Source organism: Furipterus horrens, unplaced genomic scaffold, assembly GCF_987537825.1.
Source record: "Furipterus horrens unplaced genomic scaffold, mFurHor1.1.pri manual_scaffold_10, whole genome shotgun sequence".
Classification (NCBI taxonomy): domain Eukaryota; kingdom Metazoa; phylum Chordata; class Mammalia; order Chiroptera; family Furipteridae; genus Furipterus; species Furipterus horrens.
This window is the reverse complement of record NW_028327180.1, coordinates 45,820,984-45,844,746: the sequence shown is the minus strand read 5'-3', so window position 1 is coordinate 45,844,746 and position 23,763 is coordinate 45,820,984. Positions and strand designations below refer to the sequence as shown.

Genomic DNA, 23,763 nt, shown 5'->3' with positions numbered 1-23,763 from the left:
GGCTTACAGGTAGTCTTTTTATCCATCTTGAGTTTATTCTAGTGTATGGTGTAAGTTACTGGTCTAGTTTCTTTTATTTTTCTTTTTTTTTTTGTGTGTGTGTGTGTATACCTGTCCAGGTCTCCCAACACCATTTATTGAAGAGGCTATTTTTACTCCGTTTTATGCTCCACCTCCTTTGTCAAATATTAATTGACTATAGAGACTTGGGTTTGTTTCTGGGCTCTCTATTCTGTTCCATTGATCTATGTGTCTGTTCTTATGCCAGAACCAGATTGTTTTGACTACAGTGGCCTTATAATACAGTTTGATATCAGGTATTGTGATCCCTCCTACTTTGTTCTTCTTCCTCAAGATTGCTGAGGCTACTCAGTATCATTTATGGTTTCATATAAATTTTTGGGATATTTGTTCTATATCTGTGAAATATATCATTGGTATTTTAATAGGAATTGCATTATATCTATAAATTATTTTGGGTAGTATTTACATTTTAATGATGTTAATTATTCCAATCCATGACTATGGTATATGCTTCCATTTATTTGTGTCTTCCTTAATTTATTTCTTCAGTGTTCTGTAGTTTTCTGAGTACAGGTCTTTTACCTCCTTGGTTAAGTTTATTCCTAAGTACTTTATTTTTCTTGTTGCTATAGTAAGTGGGATTTCCCCCACTAATTTTTGTTTTTGATATTTCATTGTTGGTGTACAAAATGTCTTTGTTCTGAATACTTACTTTGTATCCTGCTGTTTGCAAAATTCACTTATTTCGTTGAGTAGTTTTTTGGTGCAGCCTATAGAGTTTTCTATGTACACTATCATGTCATCTGCAAACAATGATAGTTTTACTTCCTCCTTTCCAATTTGGATGCCTTTAATTTCTTTTTCTTGACTAATTGCTGTGGTTAAAACTTCCAAAACTATGTTGAATAGAAGTGATGAAAGCAGGCATCCTTGTCTTGTTCCTGGTCTTAAGGGGAAAGCTTTTAGTTTTTGCTCCATCAAATTAAAAAGGTTCAGTATGGCTAAAAAAAAAAAAAAAAAAAAAATCAGCAAAATGAAAAGGGAACCAACAGTATAGAAAAACATATTTGCCAATGATTCCTTAGACAATGGTTTGATATCCAAAATACATAGGATGCTGTCTGACCCATGAATCATTTAATAAAGCCAATTAGATCATCAATATTACTTGCTTGATTTTTGCAACATATCCAAAGTGATCAACAGATGTAATTCAATTTCTAACAAAATTCCAATGTCATTTTTTTTTTTTTGCAGAAATAAAACAAACAGTTCTAAAATCTGTGTGGAACCATATAACACCCTTAATAGCCAAAGCAACCTTGAGAAAGCAAAACAAAGCTGGAGGCAACACATTTCTTGATTTCAAACTGTTACGAAGCTATAGCAGTTGAAGCAGTATGCTACTGGCATAGAAATAGACACAGAGATCAATGAAGCTGAATAGAGGCTAGAAATAAACACACACACATAAGGTCATTAATCCAAGAGCAAGGAGCCACTAATATACAATGAGGAAAAGAAAGTCTCTTCAATAAATGGTGCTGAGAAAACTGGACAGCCACATGCAAAGAATGACACTGGGTCACTATTGTAAGGGCCCAGAATGAGTCACCCCAAGATGTGTACGTGGATTATTCCTGAACTGAATGCAATCGAGACCTTGGGGGTCCAAGAGAAACTTATACTGTTCCTTTAAATAATTTAAATTTGGGGCCTTGAGCAGAGATAACTTTTTATGACCTCTGCACAGGGCAGGACAAATTTCTAATTACTAAACATCTGCTCTTCTTATTGTCCTACAATGACCCCAGTGCCTTATCTCATCTTTAGCTCAGAATGTCATATATACTTCATTTTCTCTTTCTGTCTCTGAAATTCTCACATATGTTTTCAAATAGACTCCACTGGGAGATGTATATTTGATAATCAGTTGTTGTCAGTAAGTATGGTAGGTATTCTGGACCCTCAGCTGAAAAAGACCGTGAAACCTGGAAATTAGGTGTGAAACACAGTAGTATAGTTGTGGTGAAGTAACTGACTGAGCTTTTGTTTAAAGCCAATTCATCTCAAATCATCAAAGTGTCAGGTGCATGACACAGCTGCTACACAAGCACTCATGTTGTTGCCACCATGGAGTTCCCTTTTTATTTTAATTTAATTTATTTATTTTGTTCTGGTGCTTGAAAGATATGCACTTTTATTTTTAATTGGAAGCAATATCAATAAAAGCAAAGGGAGTAAGTTGGACAATGGATCTATCCAGTGAGCACAGTTCATTTGGAATTACACAAAAGAATATACACAGAATTTTTGTGATATTTATACAATAATTAACATGTTGTAAAATTCCCCTTTTAGAAAACCCTGAGTAACTTAAATAACTGACCACATGAGTGACCCTGCTTTTCACTCCCTGGCCCTGATTCCCACTCTTATGTTTTAAGTTTGCCAACAAAAAGATAATCTTCAAAACTCTAGCCATCCTTCCCTTGGACCCCTGTAGAGGCAGAGCCCTTCAGTTCAAGTCCATTCTCTCTCTCTCTCTTTCTCTCTCTCTCTCTCTCTCTCTCTCTCTCTCTCTCTCTCTCTCTCTCTCTATCTATCTATATATATTTTTTCATACACATAGAGCGACACACACACCTTCTTGTGTGACTTTCAGGGGTGCTGGACCTATGAGTGCTAAGCCTTATGTTTGCATAGTTTTCATGATGGTTGTTGCAATTATAACAAGGACCACATGGGCACATCCAGCCACAACATTGAGCACGGTCTGAGGAACAGGTAGCAGGGCCCAATGCCAGAGCCAGACCTTCCTATCCTATAGCATCACTATCAACAGGCTGAGACTTCCAGGGAGCAATGATCAAGTCTACATCTCAGGAAGAGCTACTAAGGTACTTAAGTGAAAAGAATGAGGGACACATGGTAAAAAATGAAGTTATATATGAAATAAAATTATATAATGAACTTAGTAGCCAAGTGAAATATTTTCTACATGAGTCACGCCACTTATTACATTACTATTCTAGCTATAAAACAAGAATAATTTACTTATAATGATATGTTTTTGAGAAGAAATAATTCTTTAAAAATTCATATTGTCATGAAATAAACTGTAATTTTCAAATATTTCTGATCAACGTTGACAAAAACTATGTCAGGCTAGGAAAAAGAAGAAGAAAATGTTTAGATAATAGATGTAGCAGAAAGCTTAATAAAATTGTTACTTAAATTGTATAGAGAAAATGAACTCAAAAGAAATGGAAATTCCGGGACAAAAATAAAAGGAGCAAGTTCCAAAACCACAGTATGATTAAAATTCCATAATTTGTGGTTTTGAGTTTTGGGGCTTAGAAATCAAGGTCACATTTTCTGCCTCAGGATAATTGCCCCTTGTTTATCTGCCACCCCAAAGAACCTTTTGAGAGCCCACTTTATGTCTTTGTTCCTGAGACTGTAGATGAAGGGGTTCAGCATGGGTGTGACCACAGTGTACATCACTGAGGCTGTTGCACTTGACTGTGAGCTGTGGGTACCGGCAGAGCTGAGATACACTCCTAGGCTCGTACCATAAAATAAGGAGACAACTGAGAGGTGAGAGGCACAGGTGGAAAATGCTTTATACTTCCCCTGAGCTGATGGGATTGCACATATGGAGGATACTATCTTAGAGTAAGAGTAAAGAATCCCAGCAAGGGAGCCACCAGCAAGCAGGAGAGCTGAAAAATACATCACCATGTCATTAAGAAAGGTGTCAGAACAGGCAAGTTGGGTCATCTGATTGAGTTCACAGAAGAAGTGGGGGATTTCCAAGACTGCACAGAATGACAGTTGCAACACCATTAAGCTATGTAACAAAGAGTTCAGGGCACTTATGACCCAGGACACCAGAATTAGCAGTCCACAGAGCCAGGGGTTCATGATGATCATGTAGTGCAGGGGGTGACAGATGGCCACAAAGCGGTCATAGGCCATCACAGTCAAGAGAAAGACATCCAGCCCTACAAAATGTATGAAAAAATACATCTGTGTGATGCAGCCTGCATAGGTGATGGCTTTGCTCTGTGTCTGGATGTTCACCAGCATCTTTGGGACGGTGGTGGAGGTGAAACAGATGTCTACCAAGGACAGGTTGGAGAGGAAGAAGTACATGGGTATGTGGAGGTGGGAGTCTGAGCTGACGGCCAGGATGATGAGCAGGTTTCCAAACACAGTGATCAGGTACATGGAGAGGAACAGCCCAAATAGAAGGGGCTGCAGGTCTGATTCCTCTGATAGTCCCAGGAGAAGAAATTCTGACACTCTTGTAAGGTTCCCTTCTTCCATGAGGTGGAGGTGACTTTCAAGAAAGAGAAAAAAACAGGAGTAATTTTCATACAAACTGGTATTGCTTGCATAGCTCTAATGCTACAGTTCATATTTTGGAGTCAAGAATTTATTTTAGTGTTTTGGGATGAATCTGTTCCCTTCTAGGAGTTTTCCGTGTCATCTCAGAGTAGGAATTTTTGTTCCAACCTACTTTTTCCCTAAGGTGTCAGGTATACTACAGTATTGATGAGAAATAGTTCATGTATTTCAGGAATATAAATTGACTGCCCATCATGTTTTGGAATTCTTTAAGCTGCGAGCAGAGGGTGCTGAAGAACACAAGTCCCTACAAGTCCATGTTTTGGAAAGAATATAGAAGCAAATATAGAAATAAATACAACATTATCAATGGTGACAAATCCTGTGTAGAAAATGAAAGCAGGTCTAAAGGAGAAAGTGAGTAGGCCATTCTATTTTCCATGGGTATTTAGGCAAGACCTGCAAGCAAGGTGGCATTTGAGCACAAAAATCAAGGGAAAAAGGGAGAGATCAAGGTCATGAGAACAAGTGTATACCCAGCAGCGAGAATGGCCAGTACCAAGGCTTTAGGGTGGAGCTGAAAGGGTTTAGTGATTTGTTCAAAGTTAATATCAGAGGATGGGATGGGCCTTAGTTATAATTTTTTCAGGTTGCTTCAAGTCAGAGGGTCTCAACCAGAAATGATTTTCCCATAGGGTATCTGACAATGTCTAAAGGGATACCACTAAACACCTACAATTCATGCACACACAAAAATTTCCTCCACCTGGCTGGTGTGGCTCAGTGGATTGAGTGCTGACCTGTGAACTAAAGTGTCACTGGTTTGATTCCCAGTCAGGGCACATGCCTGGGTTGCAGGCCAGGTCCCCAGCTGAGGCTGTGCGAGAGGCAATCACACATTGATATTTCTCTCCCTTTCTTTCTCCCTCCCTTCTCCTCTCTCTAAAAAAAAAATAAATAAATAAATTCTAAAAAAAAAGTTATTAAAAAATAAATAAATAAAACAACCTTAACCCCCGCCCCCCCCCCCCCAATTATCAAGCCTGCCCAAATGTCAATAGTAAAAGGTGATAAAATCGAGTTTAGACCAGCACTTCTTCAGTTTCAAATGCAAGTGAATTTCTCAGGTTTCTACTTCAAATGCAGAATCTGATTCAGAAGTCATCCTGGCTCAGGGACTCTGCATTTCTCACAATTGCAGGTGGTGTTGATGCTGCAGGTCCTGGTCTGTGGACAGCTCACTGAGAAGAGAGGCTGTGGTTCTGTGTCAGAATGAGTTACAGTAATTTTAGTTCCTATGATCCAATAAGATCTTTGCATGGACTTTTGAAGGAATAATGTGTTCACTCATTCCAGAGGCTATGATTAAATCTCAGTTTCCTTTATATAAGGGCCCTGAGTGACACAGAGTAATGCACTTCTGAAAAACAATTTGTAGCAGGTAGAATAAGGACCTCTATAAGATGTCCATGTCCTAATCCCCACTACCTTTGAATATGTTATTTTTTACAGCAAGGAGAAGATTAGGGTAGCAGGTGGAGCAGGGCTGCTAATCAGCTGACTCTAAGGCAGAAAATGAGCAGGATCGTCCAGGCGCACTAAGGTAAGCAAGCACAATGCTCCCTAGATGCAGAAGAGGGAGAGCAGAAGAAAATGCTACCCCACTGACTTTGATGAAGGAGGAAGGTCCCTGAGCCAAGGTGTGCAAGTGGACAGCAATTCAAAGTGGAATTGGGAAGAAAACAGATTATCCGCTGAGCTTCTCAAAGGAATTGTACCCTCAGACACCTTGCTATCAAGCAGTGAGACTCATTCCAGGCTTCTCACACCTAGAACTGCAAGCGCATATACGTGCTCCCTGCAACCAACAAACGTAGGAACACTTTACAGCAGCAATGACAATATAATAGTCATTGGTTCAGTGACATTTTTTGGAGGGAACTGAGTTAAGTCTGTCCATTCACTGGCTTTCTTGGGTAAAAGCATTGTACTTTGAAAACCCACAGGAAGTAGAAAAGAAATTTTAATACAATTTGGAGATATTCCACCCCGTGGATGAGACAGTGAAATCTTCATCGCATAAATGTAAACATTGTGAACTAACACGCTTTGGTGTCATTAAGATTTAAGGTACAATGTGTGACTTTAATTTTTCACCAATAAATTGTCAAATATTGTTGCTCAGCACAGTGTACTCTTTGGCTAGAAGTTGGTCAGTCCTCAATTTATATTCCCCGAAAGCGTGACAGAATTTCTCATTCAAAGCATAGAAAAATGAACACTGTGGAAAAAGACTGTTGTGGGGAAGAATTTCTACTAACTGTTAAATATAGAAAGTAAAGGGCACAACCCCCAAAATACATGCAGCCTCACCAGTAATGAGGTAAGACTGGTTAGTAGTCCTTTTTAGACTTATTAAATATGTTCTCATGTGAGCACCCAGCACGAGAGAAGGTACTGCAATGTCTGCGTCACTAACTGCTGCTGCAACGTGCTGTCTACCTCACTGGTCTGGATCTTTCAGTGAGAACACAAACGTACTCAAATACACCCCATCTCTGAAGTTTAATACAAACACTCTCACTTCACTGCACTGTTCTCCACACTTAATACTTTGTTTCCTTCTCGCCGAACAGCAAAACTCCTCAGGTGTGTTTTCATTTTCCTCCAACCATTTCATGCACCTCACTCATTGTACAGCGTCAACCCACTGGACTCCCAGTCCCGTCACTTAATGGTCAGCTATGGCCCTGGAGTGCAGATTGCAACAGACACAGCCTTATCAACACATTAAGTAAATTAAGTATAAATTAATTACCTAATCAAGAATACAAACCGAGATCTCTGGTCTCTGCACTAGGCTCATTAAGGTCACAGCATCTCAGGTAAAAGTTCTCAGGTTCCAGCCTCTCTGACCCTTTCCCTATGTACCTACCAGGCTCTCAGTCTCACCTGGATGGGTTTTCCACACTCTGTGTGGAAGTAGAATTGCTCCCTGGATGGTAGATAATGGAGACTGAAGCTCTGTCCCACATGAGACAGTAGGAAGGACTGAAGCATCAGTTCCTGTGACAGACTTAGGATTCAACAGCAACAACCATGTCCTGTCCACCAATGTTGCACAAGCTGAAGGGCTGCACAGGGGAGAGAGATATTTACAGCTCTGTCTATATCTGCTCATCAGCCACATTTCCCTTGTGTTAGTCCAGCATCTAAGTACATGATTTTCACCTGAGCCTCTGGAATAAACAGAAAGAAAAAATTTCCTAATGATTCTCTGATCCCCAAGGACCGTGTTAGAAGCCAGGCGAATTTGGATTTTATGATTTGTTGTCTTGGATCTCACCTGCTTCCCAGAGGTCTAACCTCCTACTACCTTATTCCAACACTGAGTTAACTTCTTCTCCAGGAATCCATCAGGACCAAGTCCTTCTGATCCTTATAGCACTGTTTTGTGGAGGGGACATAGCCCTGATGTCTCTAGAGAATTGCTATCCCCTCTTCAATGACAGAAGAGCCATGTTCCTTTGGTACAGATCCTGGCCTCAACACTCCTGGGCTTCTTGACACATTTGTTAAAAATAGAGATTTTGTACCTATTTCACAGAGTAAGAGCTATTAGTTAATGCCTCATTATAAAATATTTGTTAATTATGAGAGATACACTTTGATAGCTTTATGCCATATAACCAGAGCTTAGTATCTTATAGTCTCTGTCTGGTTTAAGTTTTTGAAAAGTCATTCTATGAGGTGTTACTCTTATGAACTCCAGAAATGAGGCTCGAAGGGTTTTAGTGATTTTCTCAAAGTTATGAACTAAGTGAGGGATGGGCCTTGATAGGAATCTGTCAGGTTGCTTTCAGTGGTTCTTGACCTGGAATGATTTTGCCTCTGGAGATACTTGGCTATATGTGGAGGGAGACTGTGGAACACTTGCAATACCCAACACAATAATTATCTTTCCTTATTGTCAACATGAGAAAGTGAGAAAGTCCAGTCTAGACCAGCACTTCTCTAACTTCAATGTGTGTGTAAGTCACCCAGGATTATAGTTCAACTGCAGGTCCTAGTGAGTCCAGAGTCTTTGAATCAGACAAGTTCCCAGGCCATGTTGATGCTGCAGGTGCTGGTCTGTGGACAATACTTTGACTAGTAAGTCTGTGGTTTATTGGAGTCCCAAATAAAATATATCGTTTAAAAATATTTTTTAAATTTATTGATTCAGAGAGAGGAAGATGGAAAGAGAAATTGAAGGGGGGGAGTTGGGGGGAGAGAGAGAGAGAAATAATGATTTATTTTCCACTCTTTGATGCATTCACTGGTTGCATTTTGTATGTGCCTTGACCAGGGATCAAACCCACAACCTTGCTGTATTGGGGTAATGCTCTAATTAACTGAGCTACCAGGCCAAGACTCTGACTAATATATTTCTGAAAAATACTATAGTAGGTGGAATAAAAACCTTGAAAAGATATACACATTCTATGCCCCAGAAACTTTGAATATGTTATTTTTACACTAAGGAGTAGATTAAGCTAGTAGATGAAATAATGCTGTTAATCAGCTGATCTTCAAATAAGGAGGTTTGCATAACAAGAGAAGAGAGCAAGAGAATGAGAAAGGAACAGAGAACTACAAAACCATCATAAAAAATTAATAAAGTGGCAATAACCACACACTATCAACAATTACTTTCTTTTTTATATGTACCATCTCTTCTTTTTAATATTTTATTGATTATGCTATTACCATTTCCCAATTTTTCAACCATTGTCCCCCCTCCAGCACCCTGCACACCCTGAGGGAATCCCCACATCATTGTTCATGCCCATGAGTCATGCATATAAGTTCTTTGGCTACTCTATTTTCTATGCTGTATTTTACATCCCTGTGGCTATTCTGTAACTACCTGTTGTACTTGTTAATCTCCTCACCTCTTCACTCACTCCCCCACATCCCCTCCCATCTGGCAACCATCTATGATTCTGTCTCTGTTCTTCTTGTTTGCTTAGTTTGTTTTTTAGATTCAATTGATGCTAGATATGTATTTATTGCCATTATTGTTCATAGTTTTGATCTTCTTTTTCTTATATAACTCCCTTTAACATTTCATATAGTAATGGTTTGGTGATGATAAACTCCTTTAGTTTCCTCTTGTCTTGGAAGCTCTTCATCTGCCCTTCAACCCTAAATGATAGCTTTGCTGGGTACAGCAATTTTGGCTATATCTCCCTGCTTTCATGACTTGAATATTTCTTGCCAGTCCCTTCTAACCTGCAAAGTTTCTTTTGAGAAATCAGCTGACAGACTTCTTGGAGCTCCCGGGTAGGTAACTAAATTCTCTTGCTACTTTTAAGATTCTCTTTATCTTTAACCTTTGGCATTTCAATTATAATGTGTCTTTCAGTGGGCCTCTTTGCATCCATCTTGTTTGGGACTCTCTGTGCTTCCTGGACTTGCATGTCTATTTCCTTCAACAAATTAGGGAAGTTTTCTTTCATTGTTTTTTCAACCAGATCTCCTATTTCTTGCTCTTTCTCTTCTCCTCTGGCACCCCTATCATGCGAATGTTGTAATGCTTGAAGTTGTCCCAGAGGCTGCTTATGCTATCCTTGTTCTTTTTAAATTCTTTTTTCTTCTTGTTCTGATTGGTTGTTTTTTGCTTCCTTATGTTCCAAATCATTGATTTGATTCTCAGTTTCATCCACTCTACTGTTGTTTCCTTTAAATTGTTGTTATTTCAATTAGTGTGTACTTCTTTTTTTAAAAATAAAATTTTTGTTTGTTTGTTTATTTATTTATTTTTAGAGAGAGGGGAAAGGAGAAAGAGAGGGAGAGAAACATCACTGTGTGGTTGCCTCTCACTCATGCCCCCAACTGGGGACCTGACATGCAACCTAGTCATGTGCCCTGACTGGGAATCGAACCAGTGACACTTGACTCACAGGCTGACACTCAATCCACTGAGCCACAGCAGCCAGGGCTCTGTACTTCTTTTCTGACTTTTTTTTTTTTTTTGCTGTTGAGGTCCTCATAAGTTCCTTGAGCATCCTTATAACCAGTGTTTTGAACTCTGCAGCTAGTAGATAGCTTATCTCCTTTTGGCTTAGTTCTGTTTCTGAAGTGTTAATCTGTTCCTTCATTTGACCCATGTTTCTTTGTCTGCTCATTTTGGCTGCCTCTCTGTGTTTTTCTGTGTATTAGTTAGAGCTACTACAACTCCCTGTCTTGGTAGCATGGCCTAATGTAGTAGGTGTCCTGTAGGGTCTAGTGACACAACCTCCACTATCACCCAAGCTGGGTACTTGAGGTGTGCCCTTTATATGGGCTAAGTACACCCTCCTCTTATAGTTGAGTCTTGGTTTCTGTTGGCAGGTCAATGGGAGGGATTTATCCAGGCCAGTTAATTGTAAGGATTAGCTGAGACCACTGACCACCACCTCTGCCATCTGTGTAGGTTTAGTTGTATGTAGGCAGGGTCATGGTGCTCCAACATGGTCTGTAGCTGTCCACTGGTGCACTGGCCCTGAGGTTTCCTGGGTGGTGCAGTCAAGGTCAGGCCCCACCTGTGTTTTGTCTGGGGCCACCCTGCCTGAGCTATAGAGCAATATAAAATGGCTGCTACTTGGACTGGGCTTGGAGAGTCACAGGCGATGCCAAGCTGTGAATCTAGGCTGGCTGCTGCTAGTGCTGGGCCTGGGGCCACCTAGCAGCAGGTATGGGAGGCTGGGGGATCAGTGAGGCCAGCTGTTGTTTGTTTGAAAGGATTTAGGAAGTTGTGAAGCATGAGCCAAGACCAGTTATTCATATGGAAAAGCCACTGTTAAGCTGTAAGTTGGGTGGCGGGAGCTCAGGGGATCTCTAGGGTAGGGCAAACAGTGTTAGCCAGGTTGATGGAGTCCCAGATACAGTACCCGCCTGCAGGTTCTGTGGCTCTCCCCACCTGTCTGTCTGAGAAGAAATTGCCCCCCAGCTCTCACCTTGATGCCTGACACTTTAGTTCCTCCCTATATGCCACTGGTGTTTTTCAATCTGTTACCTCAGTGCTGGAGCTCAGAGGGAGAGAGTCTGAATAAGTTTGTGTGTGGGTTCTGTCAGAGGAACTGCTTGGGATTCCAGAAATTTCTTCCACTGACTCAATCCCTGCTGGTTTTTGCAGCCAGATGTTATGGGGACTTATCTTCTGGACTCTGGAACCCATGGCTGAGAAGCCTGGTATGGATCTGGGACTCCTCACTCCTGAGATATCCCTCCCAAATATTTATTCACCACATGTGGATGAGACCAGCCCAATCCATGTCTCTCCCTCTCTTACCAGTCTGGATGGATGTGGTTTCTTTAATTCCATAGTTGTCAGGCTTCCATTCAGCTGGATTTGTGATGGTTCTGAGTAATGGTTGCTGTATATTTTAGTTGTAATACTTGATGTGGTTTTGTGAGGAGGTGAGCTGTGTTTACCTAGGCTGCCATCTTATGGAGCATATTTTGTACAGGTAATATCCATGCTTGGAAATTAGTCAGGCAGTTTTTGCCCTGAACATCCTCATGTAGCTTGAGTTTGCTAAATGCAATTTCATCATTCTGTAGACCAGCTAGCCTCACTTTAAACGTGACCCTTGACACCATTAGATGCTATTATGGTTCCTTGGGTTCTCGTGACTCATTTTATCCAATGTATCTTATATTGAACATAGTAGGGCCTTTCACATCACACCAATCTTCTTAGAAAATGGATCGACTACTTTCTTCATGGTCCCCTTTTTGCTGCTGTTTTGTAAAGTGCTTGTTCTGGCTGACCATCCTCCTCAAAGAGCCAAAACTTCCAAATGTTTCTAATCGAGGTTGGAAAAAACCTTGTGAAAGTAGGAAAAAGAACAAAGGAAAAACTTGTTTAGATTATAGACACAGCAGGAAGCTTAATAAAATGGTCGCTTAAACTGTAGAGCAGCAGTGGCGGCGGCAGCAGGCCAGTAGAAAGTGCAGTCACATGTTTTAAAGTCTGGAGGGACACCTGGGGAGCATTCCCAGCTTCTCACCAGACCTAGCAGCTCATGGTCCCAGCACCAGAGAAAATCAAGCCTCATTGCTTCTGACTATGCAGACCAGTGGGGGTTGGGGAGAAGGCAGAAACTTCCAGTCTCTCAGCAGAGACCGCTTGTTTAAAGGGTCCCCACAGTCCTAGAATGTCCTCAGACCCACCCATTCTGGGAACGATGGCCAGGGCAGCAGCTAGAGGGGTGCCAGTCCGGTGCGGAAGTGGGAGAGGTGCCTGGAAAAAGGACGAGTGCTGGGCAGTCAGCATTGTTCCCTCTCGGACCCCTCCCCCACATACAGCCCCACAAAGTGGTGAAACAGGTCGCCCTGTACTGACGAATCCATAAGGCCCTGCCCCTTACAAGTTACAGGAAAGACAGCTCTACCTGGGACCTGGAGGTAAACAAACACAGAAGCCTGTCAGAATGAGGAGACAGAGAAGTATAGCCCAAAAGAGGAAACTGATCAAAGTTCCAGTGGGAGAACTAAGCAACGAGGAGATAGCCAACTAACAGATGAGGAGGTAGTCAACCTAACAGATTCAGAATTCAAAACACTGGGGATAAAGATGCTCACAGGCTTGACAGATATGCTTGAGTATGGCAAATGCATAAGAGAAGAAGTGAAGTCTATGCTAAGTGAAATGAAGAAAAATACACACAAAACGAATGGTGAAGGGAAGGAAACAAAGGTTCAAATCAATGATTGGAACATAAGAAAGAAAAAACAGTCAACCAGTACAGAGTGAGTAAGCAAGAATTGAAAAAAAAGAGAAAAACTTCCCAAATTTTGTGAAGGAGATGAACATACAGGTCCGGGAAGCATGAAGGATCCCGGACGAGCTGGACCCAGAGGGGACCACACCAGGACACATCATGATTGAGATGCCAAAGATGAAAGATAAAGACAGAGTCCTGTGGACAGCAAGAGAGAGGCGGAGAGTTGCCTTCAGGGGGGTGCCTATAGGATTATCAGCTGAATTTTCAGAGGACACTTTGCAGGCAGGAAGGGACTGGCAAGCAGTATTCAATGTGATGAAAAGCGGGGACCTACAACCAAGATTACTCTATCCAGCAAAGCTATAATTTGGAATGGAAGGGCAGATGAAGTGTTTCCCAGACAAGGTGAAGCTAAAGGACTTCATCATCACTAAGCCATTGTTATATGAAATGTCAAAGGGACTTACTTAAGAAAAAGAAGATCAAAACTATGAACACTAAAATGACAACAAACTCACAACTATCAATAACTGAATCTAAAAAATAAAAACAAAATCCAACTAAGCAGATCACAATAGGAACAGAATCATAGGTATGGGGATCCTTTGGAGGGGTATCAGCTGGGAGGAGGGAGGAGAAGTGGGGATATGGTGCAGGGACTAAGAAGCATAAGCGATTGGTACAAAATAGTGTGATGTTAAGAATAGTATAGGAGAGGGTGAAGCCAAAAGAACTTATATGCATGATCCGTGGACATGAACTAAGGGGGGCGGGATTGCTGGAGGAAAGGGCAGTACTGGGCAGAGGGGAGCAAAAGGGAAAAAAATTGGAACTACTGTAACAACATAATCAATAAAATATACCAAAAAAAAAAAAAACAAAAACAAAAAACAAAAAGCAGCAAGAGAGAAGAGAATTACATACAAAAGTGTCCCAATAAGAATATCAGCTGATTTCTCGAAAGAAACTCTGCAGGCAAGAAAAGACTGGCAAGAAATATGCAAAGTAATGAAAAGCAAAAACCTACAACCACGATTACTCTTTCCAGCAAAGCTGTCATGCAGAATAGGAGGACAGAGAAAGTGCTTCCAGGACAAAGTAAAACTGAAAGAGTTCATCAAATCCAAACCACTGTTACATGAAATGTTAAAGGGACTTGTTTAGGAGAAAGAGGGTCAAAAATATGAACATTAAAATGAAAACTGTATCACAACAACCAACAACAGAAGCTAGGGAACCAAAACAAAGGCAAGCTAAGTAGGCAATAAGAGTCGGAAAAGAATTATGTGTACGGGGAACATTATGGGGGGAGGTCAGCGGGAAGGGGAAAGGGGGGAAAAGGAGGGAGATGGTATAGGAATTAAGAAGCATAGTAGGAGTGAATGGAGTAGACAGGAAGATATTGAGAAGAACTCTATGCACAACCAATGGGCATGGACTAAGGGAGGGGACAACTGGAGGGAGGCAGGTCATTGGGTGGAAGGGAACAAAGGGAAAAGAAATAGGGAAACTGTAACAGCATAATCAATAAAGCATATTTTTTAAAAAAGAGTCTTCAGTAAATGGTGCTGGGAAAACTGGACAGCCACACGCAAAGAATGACACTGGGTCACTTTGTAAGGGTCCAGAATGAGTCACCCCAAGACATGTGCATGGATTATTCTTGAACTGAATGCAATCAAGACCTTGGGGGTCCAAGAGAAACTTACACCTCTCTTTGAAAAAACTTAAGTTTGGGGTCTTGCCCAGAATGAGTTTTCATCAGAGATAAATTTTTATGACCTTTGCATAGGGTGGACAAATTTCTAATTACTGAAAGCTGCTCTTCTTATTGTCCTACAATGCCCTTCCTCTTCTTTGAAGCCCCAGGTGCCTTACCTCATCTTTAGCTCAGAATGTCATATATACTTCATTTTCTTTCTGTCTCTGAACCTCTCACATATGTTTCCAAATAGACTCCACTGGGAGATGTATATTTGATAATCAGTTGTTGTCAGTAAGTATGGTAGGTATTCCGGACCCTCAGTTGAAGAAGACCATAAAACCTGGAAATTAGGTGTAAAACACAGTAGTATGTTTGTGATGAAGTAACTGACTGAGCTTTTGTTTCAAAGCCAATTCATCTCAAATCATCATAGTGCCAGGTGTATGACACAGCTGCTACAAAGCACAATGTTAGTTGCACCATGGAGTTCCCTTTTTATTTTTAATTTATTTTTTTTAATATATTTTTTATTTTTGGTTTTTCAATTAAAGTTGTCCCCTTTTCCCCCAATTTCTCTCCCCCACCCAACCCACCCCCTCTCCCACAATCATATCCCTCCCCGTTGTCCATGTCCATGAGTCATTTATACAGGTTCTTTGACTAAACCCTTCCCTTACTTATCCCCTTCTCTCCCCCTCCCCTCCCCCCTATTGACTGCTATTCTGCTCTTCGTTCTATTTAGTTCCTTTGTTTGTGTTGTTCTTTAGATTCCTGTATTAGGTGATATCATATGGTATTTTTCTTTCTTTGCCTGGCTTATTTCACTAAGCATAATTCTCTCTAGTTCCATCTATGTTGTTGCAAATGGCAGGAGTTCCTTCTTTCTTTCTGCTACATAGTATTCCATTGTGTAAATGTATCACAGTTTTTTGATCCACTCATCTACAGATGGGCACTTAGGTTGTTTCCAGCACTTAGTAATTTATTTATTTTGTTTGGAACTTGAAAGATATGCACTTTTTTAAAAGGATATTTTATTGATTATGTTGTTACAGTAGTCCCAATTGTTTTCCCTTTGCTCCCCTCTGCCCAGTACCCCCTTCCCTCCAGCAATCCCACCCTACTTAGTTCATGTCCATGGGTTGTGCATATAATTTCTTTGGCTTCACCCTTTTCTATATTATCTTAACTTTCTCCTGCCTATTTTGTGCCAACAAATTATGCTTCTTAGTCCCTGCAAAATTTCCCTATTTCTTTCCCTTCTCCTTCCCAGCTGATAACCCTCCAAAGAATCCCCATACCTATGATTCTGTTCCTATTCTGATCTGCTTAGTTGGATTTTGTTTTTATTTTTTAGATTCAGTTCTTGATAGTTGTGATTTTGTTTTCATTTTAGTGTTCATAGTTTTGATCTTCTTTTTCTTAAGTAAGTCCCTTTGACATTTCATATAATAATGGCTTGGTGATGATGCACTCCTTTAGCTTCACCTTGTTTGGGAAGCACATTTGCCCTTCCATTTTAAGTGATAGCTTTGCTGGATAGAGTAATCTTGGTTGTAGGTCCTTGCTTTTCATCACATTGAATACTGCTTGCCAGTCCCATCTTGCCTGCAAAGTTTCTTTTGAGAAACCAGCTGATAGTCTTATAGACATCCCTTTGTAGGTAACTCGCTGCTTTGCTCTTGCTGCTTGTAAGATTCTCTATCTCTAACTTTTGACATTTTTAATTATGATGTGTCTTGGTGTGGTCCTCTTTGGGTCTAGCTTGTATGGGACTCTCTGTGATTCCTGGGCTTGTATGTCTACTTCCTTCACCAAATTTGGGGAGATTTTTTTTCATTATTTTCTCACATAAGCTTTCAAATTCTTGTTCTTCCTCTTCTCCTGCTGGCACTGCTATGGTTCAGATGCTGGCATGTTTAAAGTTGTCCAAGAGGTTCCCAAGCCTCTCCTTATTTTTTTCAATTCTTGTTTTCTCATTCTGTACTAGTTGACTGTTTTCATCTTCCTTATGTTTCAAATAATCGATTTGAACCCTTGTTTCCTTCCCTTCACATTGGTTTCATGTGGATTTTCCTTCGTTTCATTTAGCATAGCCTTCACTTCTTCCCTTATGTGTTTACCATACTTAAGCATATCTGTCAACTCTGTGAGCATCTTTATCCCTGGTGTTTTGAACTCTGCATCTGTTAGGTTGGCTATCTCCTCATCGCTTAGTTCTCCCACTGGAACCTTGAGTCATTCCCCCTTTTGGTCCGTACTTCTCTGTCTCCTCATCTTGAGAGTTTTCTGTGTTTGTTTGCCTCTGTGTCTCAGGTAGAGTTGTTGCTCCTGTTACGTTGTAAGGGGTGGAGCCTTAGGGATTCATCAGTACAAGGTGACCCGTTTCACCACGTTGTGGCGCCGTATGTGGGGGAGGGGTGTGAGAGGGAACAATACCACTTGCTCAGCACTTGCCCCTTTTCCAGGGACTTCTCCCACTTCCTATGGGACTGGTGCTCTCTAGCTGTTTCCCTGGTTGTCATTCCCAGTGTGGGTGGGTCTGAGGATGTTCTAGGACCATGGGGGCCCTTTAAACAAGCTGACTCTGCTGAGAGACTGGTAGTTTCTCCCTCTGCCCCAACCCCCACTGGTTTTCACAGTCAGAAGCAATGAGGCTTGATTTTCCTCAGTGCTGGGACTGTGAGCTGTTTGGTCTGGTCTGGTGCTGGGAGTGCTTCCCAGGTGTCCCTCCTGACTTTTTAAAATGTGCGTTTCCACCGGCATGCCGCCGCCACCGCTGCCACCGCCAAACCACGTCCTCTTTGTCCCAACTCTGCCCCTCCTACCTGTCTGGATGAGTATTTCTTCTTTATAGCTTTGATTGTTGTACTTCCATGCAGCTCGATTTTCTGGAACTTCTGGTTGTCTCTAGTTTTGAGGTAGTTGTATTCCTTGTTAGTTGTGGAGGGAGTTGCAGCATGTCTGTCTAGGCTTCCATCTTGGCTGGAAGTCTTTGAAAGATATGCTGTTTTAGTTTTAATTAGAAACAATTTCAATAAAAGCAGAGGGAGTAAGTTAGACAATGGATCTATCCCAGAAGCAAAGTTCATTTGGAATCTTGATCTGCTCCCTCCTTTGGGCCATATATTTCTGTCTCCTCAACTTGACAGGCTCCTGTGTTTGCATCTGTGTATTAGGCAGAGCTGTTGCACATGTTACGTTGTAAGGGGCGAAGCCTTAGGTATTCATCAGTGCTGGGTGAACAGTTTCACCGCTTTGTGGCACTGTATATGGGGGAGGGGTCAGAGAGGGAACAATACAGCTTGCTCAGCACTCTCCCTTTTTCCAGTCAGTTCATCTGCTTTGCCCCTCTAGCTGTTGTCTGCGTGATGGTTCCCAGAGAGGGTGGGTTTCCATGTTTTAGGACCTTGGGTACCCTCTAAATGGACTCTCCTGAGAGACTGGCAGTTTCTTCAGCTGCCCCAAACCGCACCTCTACTGGTTTTCACAGCCAAAAGTAATGAGGCTTCATTTTCCCAGCATTGGAACTGTGAAATGCATGGTCTGGCCTGGGGCTGATCACTGCCTAGGTGTCCTTCCTGGGTTTTATAATGTGTGACTGCTCTTTCTGCCAGCCAGCTCCAGCCACTGCCTTGCTGCTCCTGCCACCACACCATGTCCTTTCTGCCCTGGCTTCCCTGCTCTGCCTTTCTTAGTTGACTGGATGAGTATTACTTCCTTATATCTTTGTTTGTTGGACTTCTATGCAGTGCAACTTTCTGGTAGTTCTGGTGTCTTTTGTTTTGAGATAGATATAATCTTTCTTATGATTGCGGAAGGAGGGAATGCATGTCTACCTATGCCTCCACCTTGGTCAGAAGTCTTGAGAAAATTTATTCTACAGACATCGATGTTGCCACAGAGGTAAATAAAAACTTCCAAATATTTCTGATCAAGCATGGTAAGAATTTTCTTATAGTAAAAAAAGGGATAAAGCAAAAAACTATATATAATAGACAAAGAGGGAAGCTTAATAAAATGGTGACTTAAATTGTATATAGAAGTTGAAACAAAGGAAATTCCAAGGCAGAAACAAAAGGAGCAAGTTCAAAAACCAAAATATGATTAAAGAATTACAATTTCTGGGTCTGAGTCTTGGGGCCTAGAAAGCAAGCTCCCTTTATCAAACACCTGATGATTGTCCCCTGTTTACCTGCCATCCCAAATAATCTTATGAGAGCCCCCTTTATGTCTTTGTTCCTGAGACTGTAGATGAAGGGGTTCAGCATGGGTGTGACCACAGCGTACATCACTGAGGCTGTTGCACTTGACTGTGGGCTGTGGGTACCGGCAGAGCTGAGATACACTCCTAGACCTGTACCATAAAATAAGGAGACAACTGAAAGGTGAGAGGCACAGGTGGAAAAAGCCTTATACTTACCCTGAGCTGATGGGATTGTACATATGGAGGACACTATCTTAGAGTAAGAGTAAAGAATTGCAGTGGGTGAAACACCACCAAGTAACACAGTCACAAAATACATCACAATGTTATTTGGAAAGGTGTCAGAACAGGCAAGTTGGGTCATCTGATTGAGGTCACAGAAAAAGTGGGGGATTTCCAAGATTGCACAGAAGGACAGCTGCAACACCATCAAGCATTGTAACAAGGAATTGAGGGCACTTATCATCCAGGACACCAGAACCAGCAGTCCACAAAATGAGGGTTTCATGATGACAGTGTAGTGCAGGGGGTGGCAGACGGCCACATACCGGTCATAGGCCATCACGGTCAGAAGGAAGTTGTCCAACCCTGCAAAGACTATGAGAAAATATATCTGTGTGATGCAGTCTGCATAGGTGATGGCTTTGTTCTGTGTCTGAATGTTCACCAACATCTTCGGGACGGTGGTGGAGGTGAAACAGATGTCTACCAAGGACAGGTTGGAGAGGAAGAAGTACATGGGTGTGTGGAGGTGGGAGTCTGAGCTGACAGCCAAGATGATGAGTATGTTTCCAAACACAGTGATCAGGTACATGGAGAGGAACAGCCCAAATAGGAGGGGCTGCAGTTCTGGTTCCTCTGACAATCCTAGGAGAAGAAATTCTGACACTCTTGTCAGGTTCCCAGCTTCCATGTGCTGGAGGTGACTAGTAGGAAAGCAAAATGACATGATTAGTTTTTAGACAAATGACAATTATACTAGCATGGTTGAAATGCTACCACTATATTTTGCTGTAAAATAATATCAATTTTTGTATGTATCATGCCCTTTAAGGCATCCACCCTTCCATGACATCTCTGATTAAGGATTTCTACCCTCCTCAGTTCTTTTGCCCAAGAATATCATGAATTACACATTTTAATGAGAACTGCTTTCATGCACTTGAGGAATATTTATTGAAATTCCACATCAGAGAAAGGGTATAGGAAGCTAAGAGACAAAATTCTTAGAATATAATGAAAGTGAAAGATTATACAAAATATATATACATCATACACCATGTTACATGGTGTCAGGTGAAGAAAAAGAAATTAGGTATAAAAGAGTAATGGGGGTATTTTTATTTTTAAACTGGGCATTCAGGAAGCCCTGCAAACAATGTGACATTTGAAGAGATACCACCAGGAAGACACTGTAGGAGACATGAGGAAATTTGGGTGTGTTGGGGGAAAGAATCAGTGCAAAGGCCCAGAGATGATGCTTGTTTCAGATATTCAACCTCAGGTATTCCAGCACGGTGTGGGTCATGAGCAAGAGCAGAGCGGTGAGAGATGATGTCAGAAGAACATGGGGGAATGAGATCACCTCCCTGTTCTGCTGAAACTTGGAGACACAAGAATCCTTTGTTCAGATGTTGTTCCCTGTACTTGATTAACTTTGTTTCCAAAATACTTTGTAAGTAGTAACAGGTCCCCTTTTTATTTTCATGGGCTGGTTAATATTTTGGCATCAGTATTTTAAGGGACACCTTTTGGAAGATATGGGCTCGAGTCAAGCTGCCCAATAACACACACACACACACACACACACACACACACACACACACACACAGTGACTTCCTGGGGCTTTGTGCATGAGACTATCTTTACCCTGATTAATATAGAAATAGTATCCAAATTCTAGTTGATAAGCCTCCCATGAACCCATAAACATGGGAGTCCATTTTTATAAGGCCATTTTGAGTCCCTTACTTAAAGAAACTTAAAACAAATTGGTTAAAAAGCAGAGAGGAAAATGTGCAAATAAGAGGGATAAGATCTAATTGTTTAGGTGGTCCCTGAGCGACTGAGATGAGGCAAAGCTCGTTGGTTCTGGCAGCATTTCAACCCCAGTGTTATCCCCTGGATGCTCAGAATAGCAGATAAATCAGCAAAAAGCAATTTATCAAAGAGAAGGGAGTGATAATTTACATTGTCAAGATGCTGTGCAGATGGAACATCCCACTAGAAAAATGATCAAAGGAAACAAAAACACAATCTACATCAGCAAATACAACGTACGATAGTGGAGGTTATTAAAGACAAAGTGGAAACCAGCTTCTCAATGATAGTATATGCCAAGCTTTTGGAATTAGATGATTGATTTCAGTTTATCTATCACATATCAGCTGTTGAAATTTGCAGGCCATGGAACCACTTTATTTCTTTAATATAATTGTGTTTTTTGGTACAGCCTACATGGTCTTTTATATGCTCCCTTTTTAAAAAGGTGAGGAAATATTGGTTTATGACATTAAACAAGTTTCAGGTGTACAACATAATAAATGTTATAATCTCACCTGAATAGAGGGGATTGTGGCATCTGCCTGCCCTCAGCCTACCTAGATAGACAGATAATCAATACACTATACATGAAGAGATTGGTTTAGCTCCTTCCCATTGGTAAATGAGTGGTACCACTGTGATGAGATGCAGCTGATTATTTCCTTCTACATCTCAGATGTCTCCATTGCTTCCCAACATCTCGGTCCCCAATTCCACAGCCATATTTCAGTTCCCTGTCGTCTCTCCCATCAAACAGGCTGGCACCCCTCCAGCCAAATACTCACAGTGACTTGGAGAGAACTTTCTATATTACAAGGTGGACATGGAACTCTCTGATTTAAATTCCTCCCCTATGACTGCTCAGTGAAGACAGAAGTCCAAGTTTTGTAGCTTCAAACATGAGACTCAAGTTTCTGTGACCTTTCCGCCAGTGTCACATTCAAAGGGCCCTGTGCTCACTCACACTGATCCCCTAAACATTGAACTTGACTCCCCGCTTCACATGACACTATAAAGCCTTGGGATCAGGGTCTTTATACACTCTCTTTCCTCTGCTTGGAGTCTCCCCTCTGGTCTTTTTGGAACTTCTCATCCCCTCTCCATCCTCCAAACTCCATGTCCTCTTTCAGAGAGACTGGATTCTCTCCTTCATGAGGCTTTTCTTTTACCTAACATTGGCACAGGAAAGGATGCTTCTCATGCCCATATTTTAGGTGTAATTTTTATTTAATTCCATGTCTTTGTTTCTGGCCAGACAGTGAGTGACTTGAAGCATGAAGCATGTTATAAAAATACCTCCTCCCCCACCAGACTTAATGTAGTGCAGCTGAATAAACATGTAGGAATGAGAGAACATGCTTTCTACTGAACTAGTTGTGGAGGACATGCTGGAGGAATATTTTTCCATATTCTGAGATCAACACCTACTAGGTGTCAGACTATGTTTTGTAAGAATGAAACAGGATAGAATCAAGAGTGTACAAAAAAATATTAGTGTCATACATGAGTATGCATGCATAATTGTTTCATGGTTCCCTTTGTTCACGTGTGTGTGAGTGTGTGCATGTGTGTAGTTCTGTATCTGTGTGCAAAAATGCCAGATCACAATGTAAAAAACATGTCTTACTTTGGAATACAGTCAACAAAATCTGGAATTCAATGCAATAAATGCAGGAACAGTTTAAAGGACCGATTCCTGTTGATGAAGAAAAGCATAAGAGTGTAGAGCCCAGCAGAGAGCCAGGTACAGAGGCAGCCAGTGTGGGTGCTGAAGTCACCTCGGACTCAGGGACCACACACTGACTGGGCCATTACTGCCTCACTGGCCTCTGATCTAATGTCATTCCTGCACCTCTTCCATGTTTATTAGCCCACCCTTGTTTTTATATGGCCCACCAGTGGATGAGGTGGGCCCTTCTCTCATTATCTTTGTGGCATCTTTCCTTTGTTGTTCTTGGCTTTGGGTTTTGATCTCTTTTGTGACACATCTGACAGGTGCATGCTAGTCCTGGTTCCATACCTTGTCAACATGCAAAGTCCTCCCTGAACAAGTTTTATAAAATCCTGCTTATGCTGCAATTATTGATCCCCTTTCTTCACATATTCTCCCTGAGGATATGTCATAGCACACTTATTTTCTACTGTACAGGGCCTTCTTTGTATAAATGAACAGGGAGTTCACTGATTTTGTTCACTTATTTGGTTTTATAAATATGTGCTTTTATATAAAAAAAAGTTAAGGTATGGAATATTCACAATATAAAAAATTGCAGGATTTTAGTAATGGTTTTAATAAAATTGTAAAACTACTTCCAAAAGAAAAGTTATAAAATACAATAGTCCAAACACATCAATTGATTATTAACTGAATGCAAAAGAATGTCCTTGCCAAGATGAAAGAAGATGGAGAACTTTTTACTTTTAAGAGTAATGGGAAGAGACACAACATGACAGCCTGAGAGAACTGACCACACAAAATTAGATAATTTTCACACATTTCCATAAATCATTTATATGTGTATAAAGGAATTCTATGCCAAATGGCAATATTTTTAGGAAAAACCTAATTTAATATACTAAATTAATTATATATTAATTAGTCTACCTAGCAAATAGATACGATAAGCTCTCAGCCTTGAGCTAGCCTTAGTTCATCTCTCGGGTTACCACGGGTAGAA

At 41.1% G+C, this 23,763-nt stretch overlaps 2 protein-coding genes across 2 annotated transcripts; both read right to left on the bottom strand.

Moving 5' to 3' along the window:
* Window positions 1-3,393: 3,393 nt before the first annotated feature.
* On the bottom strand, window positions 3,394-4,427 carry LOC150000007 (olfactory receptor 7A10-like). Its single transcript, XM_090288861.1, has one exon. It carries the CDS (start codon window positions 4,354-4,356, stop codon window positions 3,394-3,396), a length of 963 nt encoding a protein of 320 aa, XP_090144987.1. The 5' UTR covers window positions 4,357-4,427.
* A 14,523-nt stretch (window positions 4,428-18,950) lies between these two features.
* LOC150000006 (olfactory receptor 7A10-like) lies at window positions 18,951-22,681 on the bottom strand. Its single transcript, XM_090290204.1, has 2 exons — window positions 22,663-22,681; window positions 18,951-19,963 (listed from the first exon to the last, which is right to left on the bottom strand). The coding sequence occupies exon 2, from the start codon at window positions 19,953-19,955 to the stop codon at window positions 18,951-18,953; it is 1,005 nt and encodes a 334-aa protein (XP_090146330.1). The 5' UTR covers window positions 19,956-19,963; window positions 22,663-22,681.
* Window positions 22,682-23,763: the final 1,082 nt, after the last annotated feature.